This window comes from Platalea leucorodia, assembly GCF_965183815.1.
Source record: "Platalea leucorodia genome assembly, chromosome: 3".
Taxonomy (NCBI): domain Eukaryota; kingdom Metazoa; phylum Chordata; class Aves; order Pelecaniformes; family Threskiornithidae; genus Platalea; species Platalea leucorodia.
The window spans coordinates 46,660,417-46,676,174 of NC_138825.1; the positions used below are offsets into that span (position 1 = coordinate 46,660,417).

The 15,758-nt window shown below is 48.6% G+C and overlaps 1 protein-coding gene across 1 annotated transcript in view; it reads left to right on the top strand.

The window, feature by feature from the left end:
* The first annotated feature begins 4,953 nt into the window (after positions 1 to 4,953).
* Positions 4,954 to 15,758, top strand: part of EGLN1 (egl-9 family hypoxia inducible factor 1) — a 38,007-nt gene continuing 27,202 nt past the window's right edge. Inside the window, exon 1 of the mRNA XM_082307683.1 lies at positions 4,954 to 6,319. Within this exon, the coding sequence (XP_082163809.1) occupies positions 5,396 to 6,319 (924 nt within the window). The 5' untranslated portion in view covers positions 4,954 to 5,395. The remainder of the gene's footprint in view (positions 6,320 to 15,758) is intronic.

Genomic DNA, 15,758 nt, shown 5'->3' on the forward strand with positions numbered 1-15,758 from the left:
TTATCGCTGTATCAGTCCATGGATTTCAAATAGTGTTTTAAAAATGTTCTTTAAAAGTAACTTTCAGTCCATAACTGGACTTTAAGCACCCCGAGGGCCTGCTGGCTTGCTTAAGTTAGAGGCCAAAAATGTACATAACTGTCAATCTTTAGCAAGACAGGGAGTTCTTTTCTAACCAAAGCCAGAAATGCTCCCTCTGGAGAAACCTCACAAACAATGTGGAAAAAGCTTTTGGACTTTCCATGGTACAAAGTTTAAAATGAGGACAAAACTGGAACGAGTCAATCTTGAGAATTTTCTAAGATCTGCTGCATTTCCATAGCTTTACAGATACAGGTATCTGGTAGCAGCACTTTCAGTAAAAAAAAAAAAGACAGTCTTGTACTTCACTAGCGTACTTCGTTTTCCTTTAAATATGAATAAAATTATTGTAGTAGTCAAATATTTTAACATGTATAAATCTCTCTGAATCAACCCTAACCATGTTTTTGGTGTCATAAAAATATCCTATATTCCCAGAGAAGCAAATGCATATCATTTCAGACAGATTCAGGGACAGCAAAAACAATTTTAGTTGAAGAGCCTGGAGGAATCCCACAATATTAAACATAATATTAAACAGCAGTTTACACAAAGTAATTGAGATTACTTCTTATAATTTAGCCCAACCCTTATAATCTCAGATTATAATGAAAGGCTTTTCCTTTAAACATTACACCATTACGATATTCAGTGATAAAACCCCAAATTATTCTGTTCCTCTAATTTCAGCAAAAGCTTTTAGGGAAACTGTACGATGGCATCAACAAGCACCAAGCGGGATGGGAGGTGGCCCAGGGCACTGCGGATTACGCTCAGGGCTCCGAGCCCGATTCTCCCTCATCCCAAGGGCTGTCTGCCACTTCGTACTGCGTGACGGGAGGAGATCAAGCTCTTGGCACATCAGAGCGCCGAAGCCCGGATCTTGAAAACTGCTGAGACCCCTTAGCTTGTGCTGGCCACAGAGTGACTCGACGGGACCCTGCGTCCTGCGCTCCTACACCTTCCTGCTCGCCCCTGATGGGTGACCCTTTCCTCCCTTCGCAGAAACAGGGGGCCGGGGAGCTATTTGGGAGATGAAGAAACCACACTAACCCTTTCAGTACCTCAGGGAAAGAGTGTGCATTCAACAAAGGAGCACTCGCATAGCCTTGTGGATGTACTTTGTACAGTTTGTCCTGATTAGAGAGGAAGAGAGTTTAACAGAGAATCCAACTCAGACAAACAGTTCTCTAGTTTTATTTGGAAAAGCTGCAAACCTGTTACAGTTCACTTGCTAGTATGAAAAGCAAGCTTGAAAAATGTCACCGTTGAGATCAGTGAATAATGGTTTAGGTGGAATAAGAGCAGTCAGGCTGAAGAACACGGTGGACTGGTCTGGGGGGAAGACAGCAATTGCTACAAGCCCCCAAGTTCTGAATTTTAATCGTGACGCTGTTGTGGACTGACGCCTTACACTACCACCAACCTCAGGAGCATGTGTAGCTTCCAAGTGGCCTTCTGGCAGCAGTGAAAAACTTAGCTCGGAGTCCCAGGGACTTTTTTCCTGTTCACAGCAAAACCATCTGAAGATGAGATTACTTTTTATTTAAACTTTATTTCTAAGCTGACTTTGTTCTGTGAATTAAACTTCTCTAATCGTGTTATTCTGCATTCCCCCTCTCCCTGGGCTTCAAAGATTTTTTTTCGGTTGCTTATACAACCTTACCGCTGCAGTACTCAAAATATATAAAGCATGGTATAAATGCAGCTATTATTACTACTTAATGAAAACAGAAAAGTTATTTACTGACCGACTTTTTTTTTTTTTTTTTTGCATTTCTAATAAACATATCAGATCCATATCTAAGTGGTGACAAAAAACTATGACCTTGTGTTGAGTTTATCCCAGAACATCCTGATCATGGCTGGTATTACTTTAAAGACTTTTCATCTGCATTCTCGACAAAGCAGTATGTCTCAGCATTACCTAGTCACTAGTCAAGTTCTTTTCCAACATTCACTGACACAGACAAGAAATCAGCTGTCTTGGAAATGCCACGTTAGGGGCAAGTGAAGATTAACCAGCAGAAAAGAAAGAGGAGGAAGTCCCTTCCCCCTCAGCTTCGGTAACCATCCTGGTGGTCATTTTGCTTTGTATACCATACGTTGCCTTTTGTTGTGCTTTGTCCTTACACTGTCTTTTAAGGAACAAGCTCTTTGGCAATGAATAGAGTCTTTATACACTTGGAAAACATTTCTAGCATGTTGTAGACACGATTGTAACATAAATACTCATTGTCTTCCAGAGTTTCCTTAGCACCACCACTCTTCTCTGCAGCTTTGTCACTGGACAACAACCTTCATTAAATTGTTTTGTGCTGCCGGTGAAGTGCTGTAATCATAAACTATGGCAAATGCTTCATACACCCGAAGACGGATCTTGTTGAACTTGGTATTTCTGTTGACCACACTGGGGAACAGTATGTTAAGACAAACTGAAGAAGCTCAGCACGTTAGCAAATGTAAAAACTACAAGACCAAGACTTTTAATTGCATCCCAAAAGACATGTGGGAAAGAAAGGGAAAGAACAAAAGACTTTTGAAGCCAAATTAACCCATGAATTAATAACTATCATTAGGTTTTAGCCAGGCACCATGTTTGTACCTTGGTCCTTTTCTTATTTGTTTCATAGCTGGACTATTGAGTTTCGAGTCTCTGACTTTCGTCTCCATTATGTTTGCTGAAGGAGTACGCAGCAAATGCAAAAGGTCTTTAACTCTTCAGTGTCTTTCTGGCAGAACGTCATTGTTTGCATTTCTGAAGTTTCTGAAAATAACAGCCTTGACTCTCTTCTCATTTAGCCCGGTTTAAAGATGGTGCAAGTCCAAGGAATTCAGTTGCATTAATCTCAGTTTAAAGCAAGCTAGAGGAATGCCTAGCCTAGTATTTCTGACATACCTCGTATACCTGTAGTTAAAGAACAGCTCTCATTAAACCTAGATTAAAAATCTGTCCACTTTATGCTCTGGACTTAAAACTTGGTTTTAACCCACTTCCTTCTGCTGTATTTTCCTCCCTTTAAGAGCAATGAACAAAGAAATTAATAATCTGCGACTCTATCTGTTTTTAGTTGCCAGCTTTTCCAGTTCATTTGGCTTTTTTTTTTTTTTTTAATTCAGCCTTGGAGCTTGCTGATCACATTCACCTTGAAATCTCATCCTTTGGGCTTTCATGACCTTGTCCTCTCAGTATTCCTTTTGCCTTTCTAATAATTCACCCTGGTTTTCCTTCTCATTTTCTGTGTGTGTTCCACAGGCGTTTGTAGCCTTGGCACGCTTTGTTTCTCCTTTTACATCCTTCACGTAATACACGCAGTGCCTAACATTCCACCGAGTCCTATTGCCATGTCAGTTAATTTTAAATCCAGTTCTATAGAGAGAGATGATAAGAACCAAACCATTTTAATTGCGTACATAAAGCCATCTCACTATAATACAAGTGTATTACAGTCTTAAGCCTAACAACAGCCTGTGAGAAGCGAAAGCATTACTATTCCTCTTCTACAATGGCAAAGAAAAACTGATTTATCCAAAATCACATGAAGGCCTGTGGCAGCCTAGAGGTTACCAACCAGAGGATTCATTTCACCTTTCTACCTCCAGATCCGTATATTGGCTCACGCATTTGACACTTCTCGGACTTTAGAATGGACGTGCTTAACTTAGAGGCAGCGCACACCAACTGCAGGCGCTGCCTCTCCCCAGCCCAGCCCACGGAGCGAACACTTGCTGTCTGCTCACCAAATGGTTCTCCGAGAGGGCGGGCAGGAGAACCCCCAGCCCGGGAGGAGTCCTTCCTCCGGCTTACCATGAGGCTCTGAGGCACCGACCACCATGTTGGGCTGTACCGCAGGAAATTACAGAATACACTCCGCTTTCCTAACATCTACTACAAGCAAGCAAAGCCACGGTTAAGCCGGATCGATCGGGGCTTACATGTCACTTCAGAGGAGCCCAGGTCCTCGTGTGGCTGCCGACAGCCAACCCGACTGTGTCGGGACGTTCGCCCCTCCACCGGCGCTGCTCTGCCAAACCAGCTTCCTTTTTCCCGTCAGGGCCTTTGCCATGTTGACGGCGGCGCGGGCCCCAGCTCCTGGCCTCTCCTGGTTTCAGCAGCCCCATCGCATCACCTGCTCATTCTTCCTGCGGTTTGCTTTTTTTGTTTTTCCTTAACCGGCCTGGCTCCGGCCTTCGTTACCACCGACTTCGGCGGGACACAAGCCACAGGTTATTTCTGAGGGAGCCGGCGCACGTCGCGCTCCGCCAGCGATCCGCCGGGGATATTTTGGGGCCTACGGGAGTGACAAAACCTGGCCCCCCGCTGTGGCCGGCCGCCGCCACCCTCCCCGTCACTCCAGGGCACAGCGCCCGGCGCCCGTGTCAGCGCGGCGCCCTCCTGCTCCGCGGGGCCGCCGCCTCACCTCCGCTCCACCCGGGGCGGGCGGAGGGGCAGCTCGCCGCGGGGGACAGGGACAAGGGCACCCAGGGATCAGCGACCAACCGCCCACCCGGGGACGGCGGGGGTCTCCCGGGCAGCCCCGACGGGTGGCACCCCCCAGCACAGTGTTCCCCCGCCCCGTCCCTGGCGGCGTGCGTCCGCGGCGGAGGCGGCCGGGGAGGCCGCGGTCCTCGGGGGGCCGCTTCCGCCCGCCCGCCCTCCCGCCGCCGCGGGGGCGCCCCGGCCCGAGGCCCGTCCGCGCGCTGGGCGCCGGGGCCGGGCCCCGCGGCGGTGCGCTGGGGCCGATCGGCCCCTCGGCGCGGCTCGGCGCGGCGCGGCCTGCCCCGGCCCGGCCCCGCCCGCTGGCCCCGCCCGCTGACGCGCCGGCGGCGCTGGCGGGCTGGAAGTGGCGTACGTGCAAAGCGGGCCGCGAGAGTGGCGCCTCCTCCTCGCCCCGACACAGCGGCGGAGGCGCGGCGGGGAGAGGCGGCGGCCGCGCCGGCCCGCGCACTGGGCAGAGAGGCCGGCGGGGAGCGGAAGGCAGCCCCCCCACCGCGGCAGCCGGCTGCCCCCCGCCGCCGCTCTCCCCCCTGGGCCGCGCCGCCGCCGGCGGGGCGGCGATGAGGCGGCGCTAGCGGCGGCAGCGGCGCAGGGAGGGCGGCGCGGGCCCCCGCGGCAGCCCCGCGCCCGGCCGCCCCGAAGGAGGCCGCGGGCCGGCGGAGGCGGAGGGGGCCGCGGCGGAGCCGGGCGGCCATGATGCAGTGAGCGCTCCCTCCCCGCGCGGCCGGGCGGGGGCCCGCGTTAGCGCCGCTCCCGCCCGCCTCCTTACATAACCCCTCGGCGGCGGAGCGGGGCTGCGGCGGCACCACCAGCGCCATGGCGAATGACAGCGGCGGCGGGGCCGGCCAGGGCGGCGGCGAGAGCAGCGGCGGCGGCGGCGGCAGCAGCGAGCGGGACCGGCAGTACTGCGAGCTGTGCGGGAAGATGGAGAACCTGCTGCGCTGCGGGCGCTGCCGCAGCTCCTTCTACTGCAGCAAGGAGCACCAGCGCCAGGACTGGAAGAAGCACAAGCTCATCTGCCGCGGCGGCGGCGGCGGCGCGGCGGCGGCGGCCGCAGCAGGGGGCGCTGCCGAGCCCCGCGGCGGGCACCCCCCGCCGACCCGCGCCCACAGCGCCGGGGCCGCGGCGGGAGGCGGCGGCCGGGCGGCGGGGGCCGGGGCCGCGGCGGGGAAGGGCGCAGCGGCAGCGCCGCCGCCGCCGCCCCCGGAGGCCCCCGCCGAGGCCGCCCCGCTGACCAACAACCACGTCGCCGCCGCAGCCGCCGGCGGTGAGGCGGAGGCCCCGGCCCAGTCCCCGTCGCCCTCCGGGGAGGCGGTGCTGCTGTACCGGGACAAGTCGAACCTGTACCCGGGCGGCGTGCAGGCGGTGCCCGGCGGGGCCGCGCTGCGCCCCAACGGGCAGACGAAGTCGCTGGTGCCGCAGCGGCTGGCGCTGGAGTACATCGTGCCCTGCATGAACAAGCACGGCATCTGCGTGGTGGACGACTTCCTCGGCAAGGAGCTGGGCGGGCTGGTGGCCCAGGAGGTGCGGGCCCTCCACCACACCGGCCGCTTCACCGACGGGCAGCTCGTCAGCCAGAAGAGCGACTCCTCCAAGGACATCCGCGGCGACAAGATCACCTGGGTGGAGGGCAAGGAGCCGGGCTGCCAGACCATCCGGCTCCTCATGAACAGCATGGACGATCTCATCCGACACTGCAACGGCAAGCTGGGCAACTACAAAATCAACGGCAGGACGAAAGTGAGTGCGGGAGCCGGGACCCCCGGGAGCCGGGACCCCCGGGAGCCACCCCCCCACCTCCCCCCCGCAGCCGGGGGCTTTGCCGCGGGGGGGGCGGGAGCGGGAGCGGGGCGGCGGAGCCGGCGCTTCCCCGGGCAGGGGCGGGTGCGCGCGCACGTGCGCGCCTGTCTGCGGGTCTGCGTGCGTGCGCGCACGTCCGTCCGCCTGTCTGTCTGTCTGTCTGTGTGCGTGGGGCTGTGCGGGTGCGTGCGTCTGTCTGTGCGTGTGCGCCCGCTGCCGCCCCGCTCCCCGGAGCCGCCCCCCGCCCGGCCGCAGCCGCGGTCCGCGCCCGGGGATTGCGCTCGACTGAGAAGGCGCGAAGGGGCTGGTTTGCCTCTTCGCTTTCCCAGACCGGGGGGGGGACGGGGGACGGGACGGACGGACACACACCAAAACCCATCTCATTCACATCCCTGCCTTTTGTTAAAAACTTGACCTGGAAGCTTATCCGCTGGGCGATGGCTATTGAAATGCAAGTTCTCCCGTGGTCTCCCCCAAAACGCGGCAGCGATACGCTGCGGGCAGCGGGGGTAGCGTGTGCTGGGCGCCGGCCGCAGCGCGCACCTGGCCCGGCGCGGCGCTTGCAGAGGAGCGTGGAAAAGTCTGCGCATAACGTTTGCAGGTTTGCAGGCTCGCAGGGACGGGCCGGGTTTTGGTAAGGCCTGGCTTAGAATGCGGCCTGCCGAGCGCCGGGCTGAAAAATGGGGCTGGGAGAGCCATGGCCCCGGTGGTACTGCGAGCCGGCGAGGTGCAGCGCGACGCTCTGGGTGTGGGTGCCACGGTGGGCAGCAGGGTCACAGCCGTGAGGAGCGGGGTGGCTTTGGGAAGAGATTTTTTTTTTTTTTTTTCTTTTACTATCATCAAGTCTCTTGTCTGCAAAAAGCTCTACTTTTCAGCTGTATTTGGAGACCAGAGAACTGAGTCAAAATCTCCCATTGTACTACCCTAATTTGCAATTCCCTTCCAGTCCTTTAAATGAAATTCACGCCCTTGATAAAGGGCTAGTAATGAATATTCATCAGCATCTTTTCAGTTTTTTCTTTTCTTTTTTTTTTTTTTTTTTTAAAAAAAAAAAGAGGAGGGGAAGCCCCTTCACAATTTGCTACCTCTATTAAAACATAAGGAAGCTAGTGAATTGGTAGGAGCCATCCCGCCGCGGTGGTTGCAGTGTCACAGACAGACTGTTGTTGCTGCAGCTGCAGAATCTCAGCTGGTAGGAAGCTGCGGGAGGGAGGAGGGGAGAAACTGGAAGGCAAAAAACAGCCTTGGATTTGTTTGGGGCACGGGAAAGTCCCGTGATAAAGAAAAGTGGGTGGGAATTCTTCTTTTTTTTTGAAGTGTGGTCTTTTGTGTACCTTTAGTTGAACCAGTACTGTGCTAAAACTTTTTAACGGGAACATAGTCTAGATTCCTCCTAGAGCCCTATTAGCTTGGACATTTCTAAGCCAACTTATCTTTCAGACAGTCCTAAATCTCTTCAAGGCCTCACTGCTTCGAACTTGCACTCTAAAAATATCAGTGACTTTGCTGGCTTTCAATTTTATGCAGCAAAGAGGAATACTGCTTCTGTTTTTATGTGCAGCGATGTGCTGCTGTAAATAATACGTGCCAGGGCTTTAGAAAAAGACTTTAGGAATTGTAATCCTGAATCACGTGTGTGATTCCTGGACTACTGTATCTTACATTTCTAAGTAGTAACTGATACGTTTGCTAATTGTGAAAGACAGAGGAAAAATCTCTTCGTGCTGCATGCTTTTGTGGAGCAACAGCAAAGTCGTGAAGATAGTTTAGCCCCACTTGGCTTTCGGTCACTGCTGAAACTCCTCTGTATTTGGGGGATCAGAGCAGGTGCAGGGATCAGATCAGTAGAGGTGCAGTGCTTTCCTCCTTCGTGGTACAGAAATGCATTACTTTGTCTTCTCACCTTCCCTTGCTTGTCCTCCCACAAAAGTCAGTGCTTGTAGTGCTGCGGGAAGGCTCACTTCCCTAAAGTTTCAACGGGGGCAGAAATGAAAACTGTCAGTCACTCTCACAGATTCACCCCTAAGTTGAATAAACAGAAGCAGTTGGTGAGAAGAGATGGATAAGTCAGTGGAAGAGTTTGATCTGTTGAAACGTGGGGTTTGTCAGTGTTTGGGAATGGTTATTGGTGAAGTCAGCAGGGGTAGGTGTGATGTGAGTTTCACCTTCTCTCTTCATTTGTGTCCATGAGGAGCTGCACCTTTCCTCTGCCATTAATGGCACAGTAAGGTGAGTCGAAGGGCTGGCGGCGGGGAGCAGTCCGGCAGTGGAAACGTCTTCCTTATATCCCTTCAGGGCTCCTGGCTATTTGGAGGGGGAAAGGGAAGATGCAAAATAAACACAGAGACACCTCTTGGTTATCTGAAGTAATTTTTTCTTTACTCTTGCCCCTGATTTTTCTGCATCGAGGTTTGATAGCGTTGCTGCTGGAGTCCCGCTATACTTTTTATTCTTGGCAGTATAGATGGATGTGCAGTGGAGATACTGTAATAGCTGCAACAGGTTACTCTGGAGCTTTTCTGTCAGTGCATATTGCGTGGTGACAGCTGCTTAGCTCACTTAGTTAAATACAGTCTGCTTTCAGATCTTGATGGGTATGTTGGATTTGCATTCACAGCAAAGACCCTTTTAAAATGTACAAGCCACGTGTAATATTCTTACTGGTTTCATTTCAAGTAATGGGACCAAAATGCATGGAAACGTAGCACATGTTGACCGACTGAGCTCTAACAGAATAATTTTACTACTCCTGTGTGCATATGTTGCAATACTGTGGTTTGCATAGTTGGTGCGTGGAGAACTTAGTGTACTGTTTCACTAAAGGTGCTAAATAAACCAATTTGCAGCGTCACTGGTGAGATTTGTAATTGCCCAGCATCTGAACCAGCAAAAGAATTCCAGCCCTTGGGGATCCCCCCTGCCCTCACTACCAGTGCTAGCCACACAAGGTTATGGGTTGGCACAATATTAAAAGATTGCAGTTTGGTATGGCACCTCATGCAACAGGGAACCTGCTAGAATTGGGCTGTGCTCATAAATGTCAGGGATGTAGCTGTGCTGAGGAGATCCGGGGTGATGAAGTCTAGGAGTTTGTGTTTCCTCAAAAAGTAATTTACTGAGAAATCAGATGTGCAGTGTTGTAGCTTTGAGGAGAAGGTGGTTTTGTATTAACAGTTCTAAAGGTGTGTTGTTTGCGTTTTTTTTTAAGCCTAACTTCAATTTTTTTTTTTTTATTAGACCTTTAAATGAAAAAAACAAGCAAAAAACCCCAAACGACTTGCAGCCAGTTATTTAAAATATTGTTGGGTTCACTGCAGCGTCTTCTTAGAAAACTGGCTTTGTTGTTGAATGTTGTGCAAGGGTTGGCATTACGTCACAGGAGTCACAGGAGCTTTTATTGAATCTTTAACCTTTACCAGATCTAGTTCAAGCTCTGTAAACAAGCATATCCTATTAGAGGGAATGAATCATAAATAAATCCGCTCCACAGTGTGCTGAAATATCTACCCTCCTTCTATTACTGAGTATTCAAAAATGTTTTGGTAATTAAATATTCCTATAAAATCTTAGAGTTTTATTCTCTGTGCTTTAACTAGCAGCTGGGTACTTTTACAGAATTGAATGGATTATTGAGCAAAGGTTTTAATGACACCGTTGATCACAGCTAATTGTTTTTGGTGTTGGAGAAAAATAGCTGTAGATAAAATGGAAGAGACGGTACCTAGATTATCACTTCAAATTTAGTTAAGGCTTAACTTGAACACCTGTTGGTGGTGTTGGCATTGAACTTACCATCACTTCTACAAAGTGTCTGGAAGCAGTACATGAAAAGGGGAAAAGAAATGGGTCTCGAGATATATACCCTGCATCTCTTGGCCTGTAAAACTATCTATCAGGGAAAAAGCTACATTGTTTTAATGGAATCTTTTTTAAACTGATTGACATTTACCAGCACGGGTCTCTTAAAGTAAAGGGACATGAAATAAGGTAAAATGTTAACTGCGAGAAACCTGAGATTTTGCATTTGAAAGTCTCTGTTAGAGGTTTTCGCTAGACTAACTGGGCTACCTAGAACTGATCTGCTTAAGCTGATGTGGTTATGCTTAGACCTGACCATCGGTTGATAACTCTTCAGCCTGAAAGTTATCTATATAGCAGTAGGTATAAGCTAGACAGCTACCTTTGAGGTGTGTGGACAGTACAGCAGCAGGTATAAGAGAACAGCTAACTACGAACGTGTCTCAGAAGTCCTGACTTACTGCATTCCTTGCTTTTGTTCTCTTGGTGTTTTTCTTTCCAGACTCCTTCCTTCTGTTCTCTAGCAGATGGTGGCACATACTCGCATCTGCGAGCTGTAGTGTCTTTCTCCTAATTCCTGTTATTTTCTAGGTTTTTCTTTTCCAGCTCTTCCCAAAATATTAATTCTTTTTTTCCCTTTCTCTTATCAGTTGCCACGCTTGTATGTTCATGCATTTCTGTTTCCCGCCTGTCCTGTCTTAGATAGCCAGTGGAGGTATAAACCTGCTCATCAAAGTCAGGGAATGAAATCCTCCTGAATCGAACCCAGGTGAGAAGCTTTTTCCTCCGTTCCCACACAGAGGCTGAGAAGGGGGCAAGGAAGGGGGAAGCTTTATGATTTTATTTTTTTTTGCTAGGTTTCTCTTTCCCCTATTGTGGACTCTGCTATTCGTCTAAAACTTGATATAAATCTGAAGTTCGCATCCTTTACTGGTATTGCAATAATATTGGGAGATCCCAGTTGTGGACTGGGTTCCTAATAATCACTGTATAAATGGACATCTGATCTATTAGCTGGTCCTGCTTCTGCTCCCATCACACCCAGCACCACCCATCTCCTAACCCTACCCCGTGCCTTTTATTGGTAGGAGATTGCATAGGCAGTTTGACAGTCCCTGTCACATCCCTTTAGTTTTTGCTTCATTCCCGCTCCTTTGTAACCTGACAGAAGAGCTACAGTTCAAACTACTCCATTTTAATGCTCTCCTGTCTCTACCAGTAAGCCAGTGGCACCCACTGCTTCTCACCCACCAGTGGCTTAAAAATTTGCTTTAGTGGCTGCACATTGTGCAAGCCTGCTTTTGTGCTTTTTCTTGAAATTGTCGAATTACATAATTGCTCATTTCTTACTCTCCCCGCCTCCAGTCTCAAAATAAACTGACCTGACTGTAAGTACTTTAACTGCTGCTTATAATTCCCTGGATGCTCATCAGTTTTCAATGTGATGCTGCACGCTAGAGCATCCTGGAGTTTTCTGAAGACCTTGAGTGCTCTGGATTCAGACTAGTCTGACTGTGCCCTATAAAATTAGCTTCTTTCAAAGTTAGTAGTGCTCTTTTAGAAAATAATCCTCTAAGAGTGAATTTCTCATACCCTGCTGTTAGCTTTTCTAGAAACTGGAAAGAAGAGGCTCTCTGCTCTGGCCATTTGTTTATGTAGCAGCTTTCCTACAAACATCGTTGGATTAATGTTACTAAGGAAAGAGAAATGTAACTAAGGAGCAGTTATCAGAGTTTTGCAGATACTGTTTAAAATAGCATACAGGAGACTCGAGCAAGATTTCTGGATGTTCTTTCTATTATATCTTACTTTGCAAAATATAACTGTGAGTGTGTGTGCAGCAATAGGACGACAGATGAAAATAAGAGGTAGAGAACAAGGACTCAGCAACCAAGCAGGTACTGACAAGTGATGGCAGTGGCGGAGCATCATCTCTGCAGCTCTGCCGCAGCTCAGGTGAGTCCTGCTCAGATCGGAGGACGCAAGAGCTATGGCTGGGGATCCAGGCTGAGGAACATCTGTAAAGCTGGGGGGCTTCCCCTCAATTTGCTTGTGGCATGCCCAGTTACAGATATCCTTCTGTATCATTCTGGGGATTTGTTTCACTATCACACCTTAAATTTATTTCTTGGAAGAAAACTTACTGATCTAATAGGTTCATATGGGTTTGAATTTCTCACTGAGTTGTGGGAAAGCATGGCTAGGTTGCTCTCATTCTACCAATACTCACTTGAGTTGCTTGACCTTCATATAGAATATGACCGATGCTCGTCCTTACCAGTTCTTTTCCTGACAGCGATGTTTCTGTTGGCAATGGTGTTTTCTTCTAGATGAGTGTGCTGGTCAGCGAAGGTTTTTATGGTGATTCATGGATACTCAGCAGCCCACAGTTGTTCTGTCCCTGCTGGGGTAGAGCCCTGACATGTGATGAGTACAGTTTCATTTGTTGTTCCTCACATACAAGCATTCTGGGTCCCAAACGGAACAGATGATCAAAAGGCTGTCTGTTGTCTCCAATGCAAATGATCTTTTGATCGAGAAGCACATCATCCAGAAAAGATACTTGCTTATGGCCAGTATGTGACCATTGCTGAGATTCTGGCAGGTTGTCCTACTAGAGAAAATTACAAAGTATACTAGTTTCTGAGGGGCAACTGCGTGGTGATTGTAACTTTGAAGTGTGGTATGAATATAGCGTGCCAGAGGGTGGGGAGTACCACCTGTGACTGCTAGGAACTTCTCCATACCCCTGTGTCTTAGGCTGTAGTTCAGTGAACAGTTTTGGCTGGCGCTGCCGGAGAAGTAGTCACTCTTCTTTGCCAGCACAAGTATTTACATGGCCATCCTGTGAACTGGTTTGGGGAACTGATCCATCTGAAAAATAAACTGGCAAAAGAAGTGCTCCTGGTTCAGTGTTCGGATGTTTGTGCTGGCACAGGAGACTGGCAGATGGTGAGACTTTCTTTCAGCAGCAATGCAAATTTATGCCAGCTTAAAGTGTTTGCCAAACTACTGCCTTAGTTTAACACTTAGGGACTGATTATTCCAAAATTCGCCCATGAAAGTTCGAACACAGTTTAAGAAATCTTTGCTAGCTATGTATTTTTTTCTTTCTTAATCTTTCTTTTCTTTGTTCTTCCATGTTCAGTGTGAGACTGTTCTTGCCATCAGAAGTGCATTCTTCTGTCCTCCAAGGATCTTCCTTGTGACAGTTTTATACAGAAGCTTTGCTGGTCACCACCATGTGATCCCATGCAACATGCACAACAAAAAAAGTATTTTCTCCAAATGAAAACTGATTTCCCCCCCCCCCCCCATCTCTGCCCATCCCTCCCTCCCCCAAGCTTCAACACCAACCTACTAGCTAGATTTCTTATGCTTGTTGGCTGTCCCTATCCATTATTCTAGAGTTTTATTAGCACCAAAGACATTCTTGGTTTCTCTGTTTCAAGACAGAGCTGGACTGGCATCCCCTGCGCTGAACACTGTGCTGCAGCTTGCTACTGTTTGCTGCTGGTGGTAAGGAAGGTCCCTGCTCCACCACATCCCCTTATGCTGGGTCCAGCACTCGCTCTACTTCAGGAGCTCTGTCTGAAGTGGGCAATTTCGGTACTATTTCACTTTTCTTGTCCTGTTTCCTCTCTGTTCCCTGGTGTGTTAGGATAGCTGTATGCAATTCTGGGTTGGTTTGTAGCTTGCTTTTTTCCCAGTCATTTTTGACTGTGCAACTCCAGTTAGTTTTTGAGTTGTTGCTGTTCTGGAGATTAGGAACCTATAGCCATGTGGTTTGTGTGCATCAGTGATTTCGGTATGCTCTGGGTAATTAATTTCATTTTTCCCTGTCAGCGGTATCAATGATTTCCTGACCGTGTTGCTACTTTGATGTGCTATGCTGTCTCTCCTGCGCAGAATGGGCTAGATTCAATATTGCCCAAAACGCAAGCGGGATGCTTCTCATCATAGCTGTACAGCTCGAGAGGAAGAGCTGTCTTCCCTTGCCGGTGGCCTCTTGGACTGAAATTCCTTGGAAATGATGTCCTGCCAAGTCATAGGACTGTCTGAACAACAGTTCTCCTCAAATCTCTGCGTTAGCTGAATCAGTAACCTTGACTGGGTGTTTGAGAGATGTCTTCCCTTTTTCTAGGTGACGCTTAATTTCTGAATAGGTTGGCAGCTACTTCCTGCAAATAAATCCGCAGCATACTGTTGTCTTTCATTATATTTACCCACATTCATGATGTTTGTAATTCAGTTGTGGTGTTTAGACCATCCTGGTTAATATCTGACAGCTTTTGGCTTGAACAGGCTAGGTTGCTGTTGGAATTTTGCAAAATGCTGTCTTTCTAGTTGCTACCATGTCACCCTGTACTGATTGCTAGTATGTATGTATCTGTAGGTATGAACATAGCATACTCGTAGCTAGTAAGCTACATTTAACCTTGTAGCTTAAATAAAGGCTTTCTGCTGCAGCAGAAAGGAAACTTGTTTTATAAAAGGAAAACAAATGCTCTAGGTAGAGCAAAAATTTCTTCTTGCCCATCCAGAAGCTAAATAGGTTTTCTTTAGGCTCCTTGGAGAGCTCTTGTACAAAGACAGCATTTTTTTCAGTTGAAAATTCAGTTTGGGACTGTTGTGAGTGGGTTGCTTAGTTAATTCCTCAGTGGGACGCTCGTGGGGCTCCCTGTCTCTTGTGCTGCTGTATTTTGTTACTTTACAGTAAGGGACTGACTCTGGACAATCCAAGGACTGTGCAAGTGTTTTTTGGAAATAAACTTACTCAGAATATATCAATACATGATCTTTAATCATTGGCATGTTTTCTACACTGCACTAAGGAAATAATATTTTGAAAGCAGTGTTTTCAGTGAACAGAACAGTACAGTTATTTGACTTTCTAGCTACTACTGAATGGAGTAATCGTTATTTATGGTACCCTTTTTGTCTTCCACGTTTGTGACTTAGACCCTGCAAAAAGAGGACTGGTGCTGGTCTTTGTGGCCTTTTGAAAAAGTAATTTGGTGCTTATTAAATCCTTGTAAACACCTTCCACTTTCTGAAGATTGTTGGTTAACAAGAGCTGATCAAGCGTATTTTCAGCGCAGGCTTGTGCCAGAATTAACTGGTAAGTGGCAGTCGTAAGCTTCAGGTCAAAAGCGAATTTGCTTGCTGTTCCAAGGCAGTGTTTGTCAAAAATAGAGCAATGCTTTTATGCATGTAACAGCTGCTTACACTTGAAGATTTTCTTGTTCTTTGGTATTTGACTTAAAACTACTCGAGAGTATTTTTGTTAACAAATAATGTTATAAATAGGAATCGGGTAGAAATGTTCATGCCTGCACGTCTATATGGACATTGTGTGTGAAGGTGGGGCGGTTAGGTATATGTTGCGTGCATAGTGCTCTAATGAAGGCCATACCTGTATGGTAATTAATGGGGCCTAACGAAAAAGACTATTTTATACCTGAGGATTAATTTTACACATTAATTTAGGGTCAGTTGAGCTCAGAGCACATAACTTGACCATGAAGGCATTCTGGATTGTACAAATAACGTACAACTTTGAGGAGATGCTGCTGTGTGG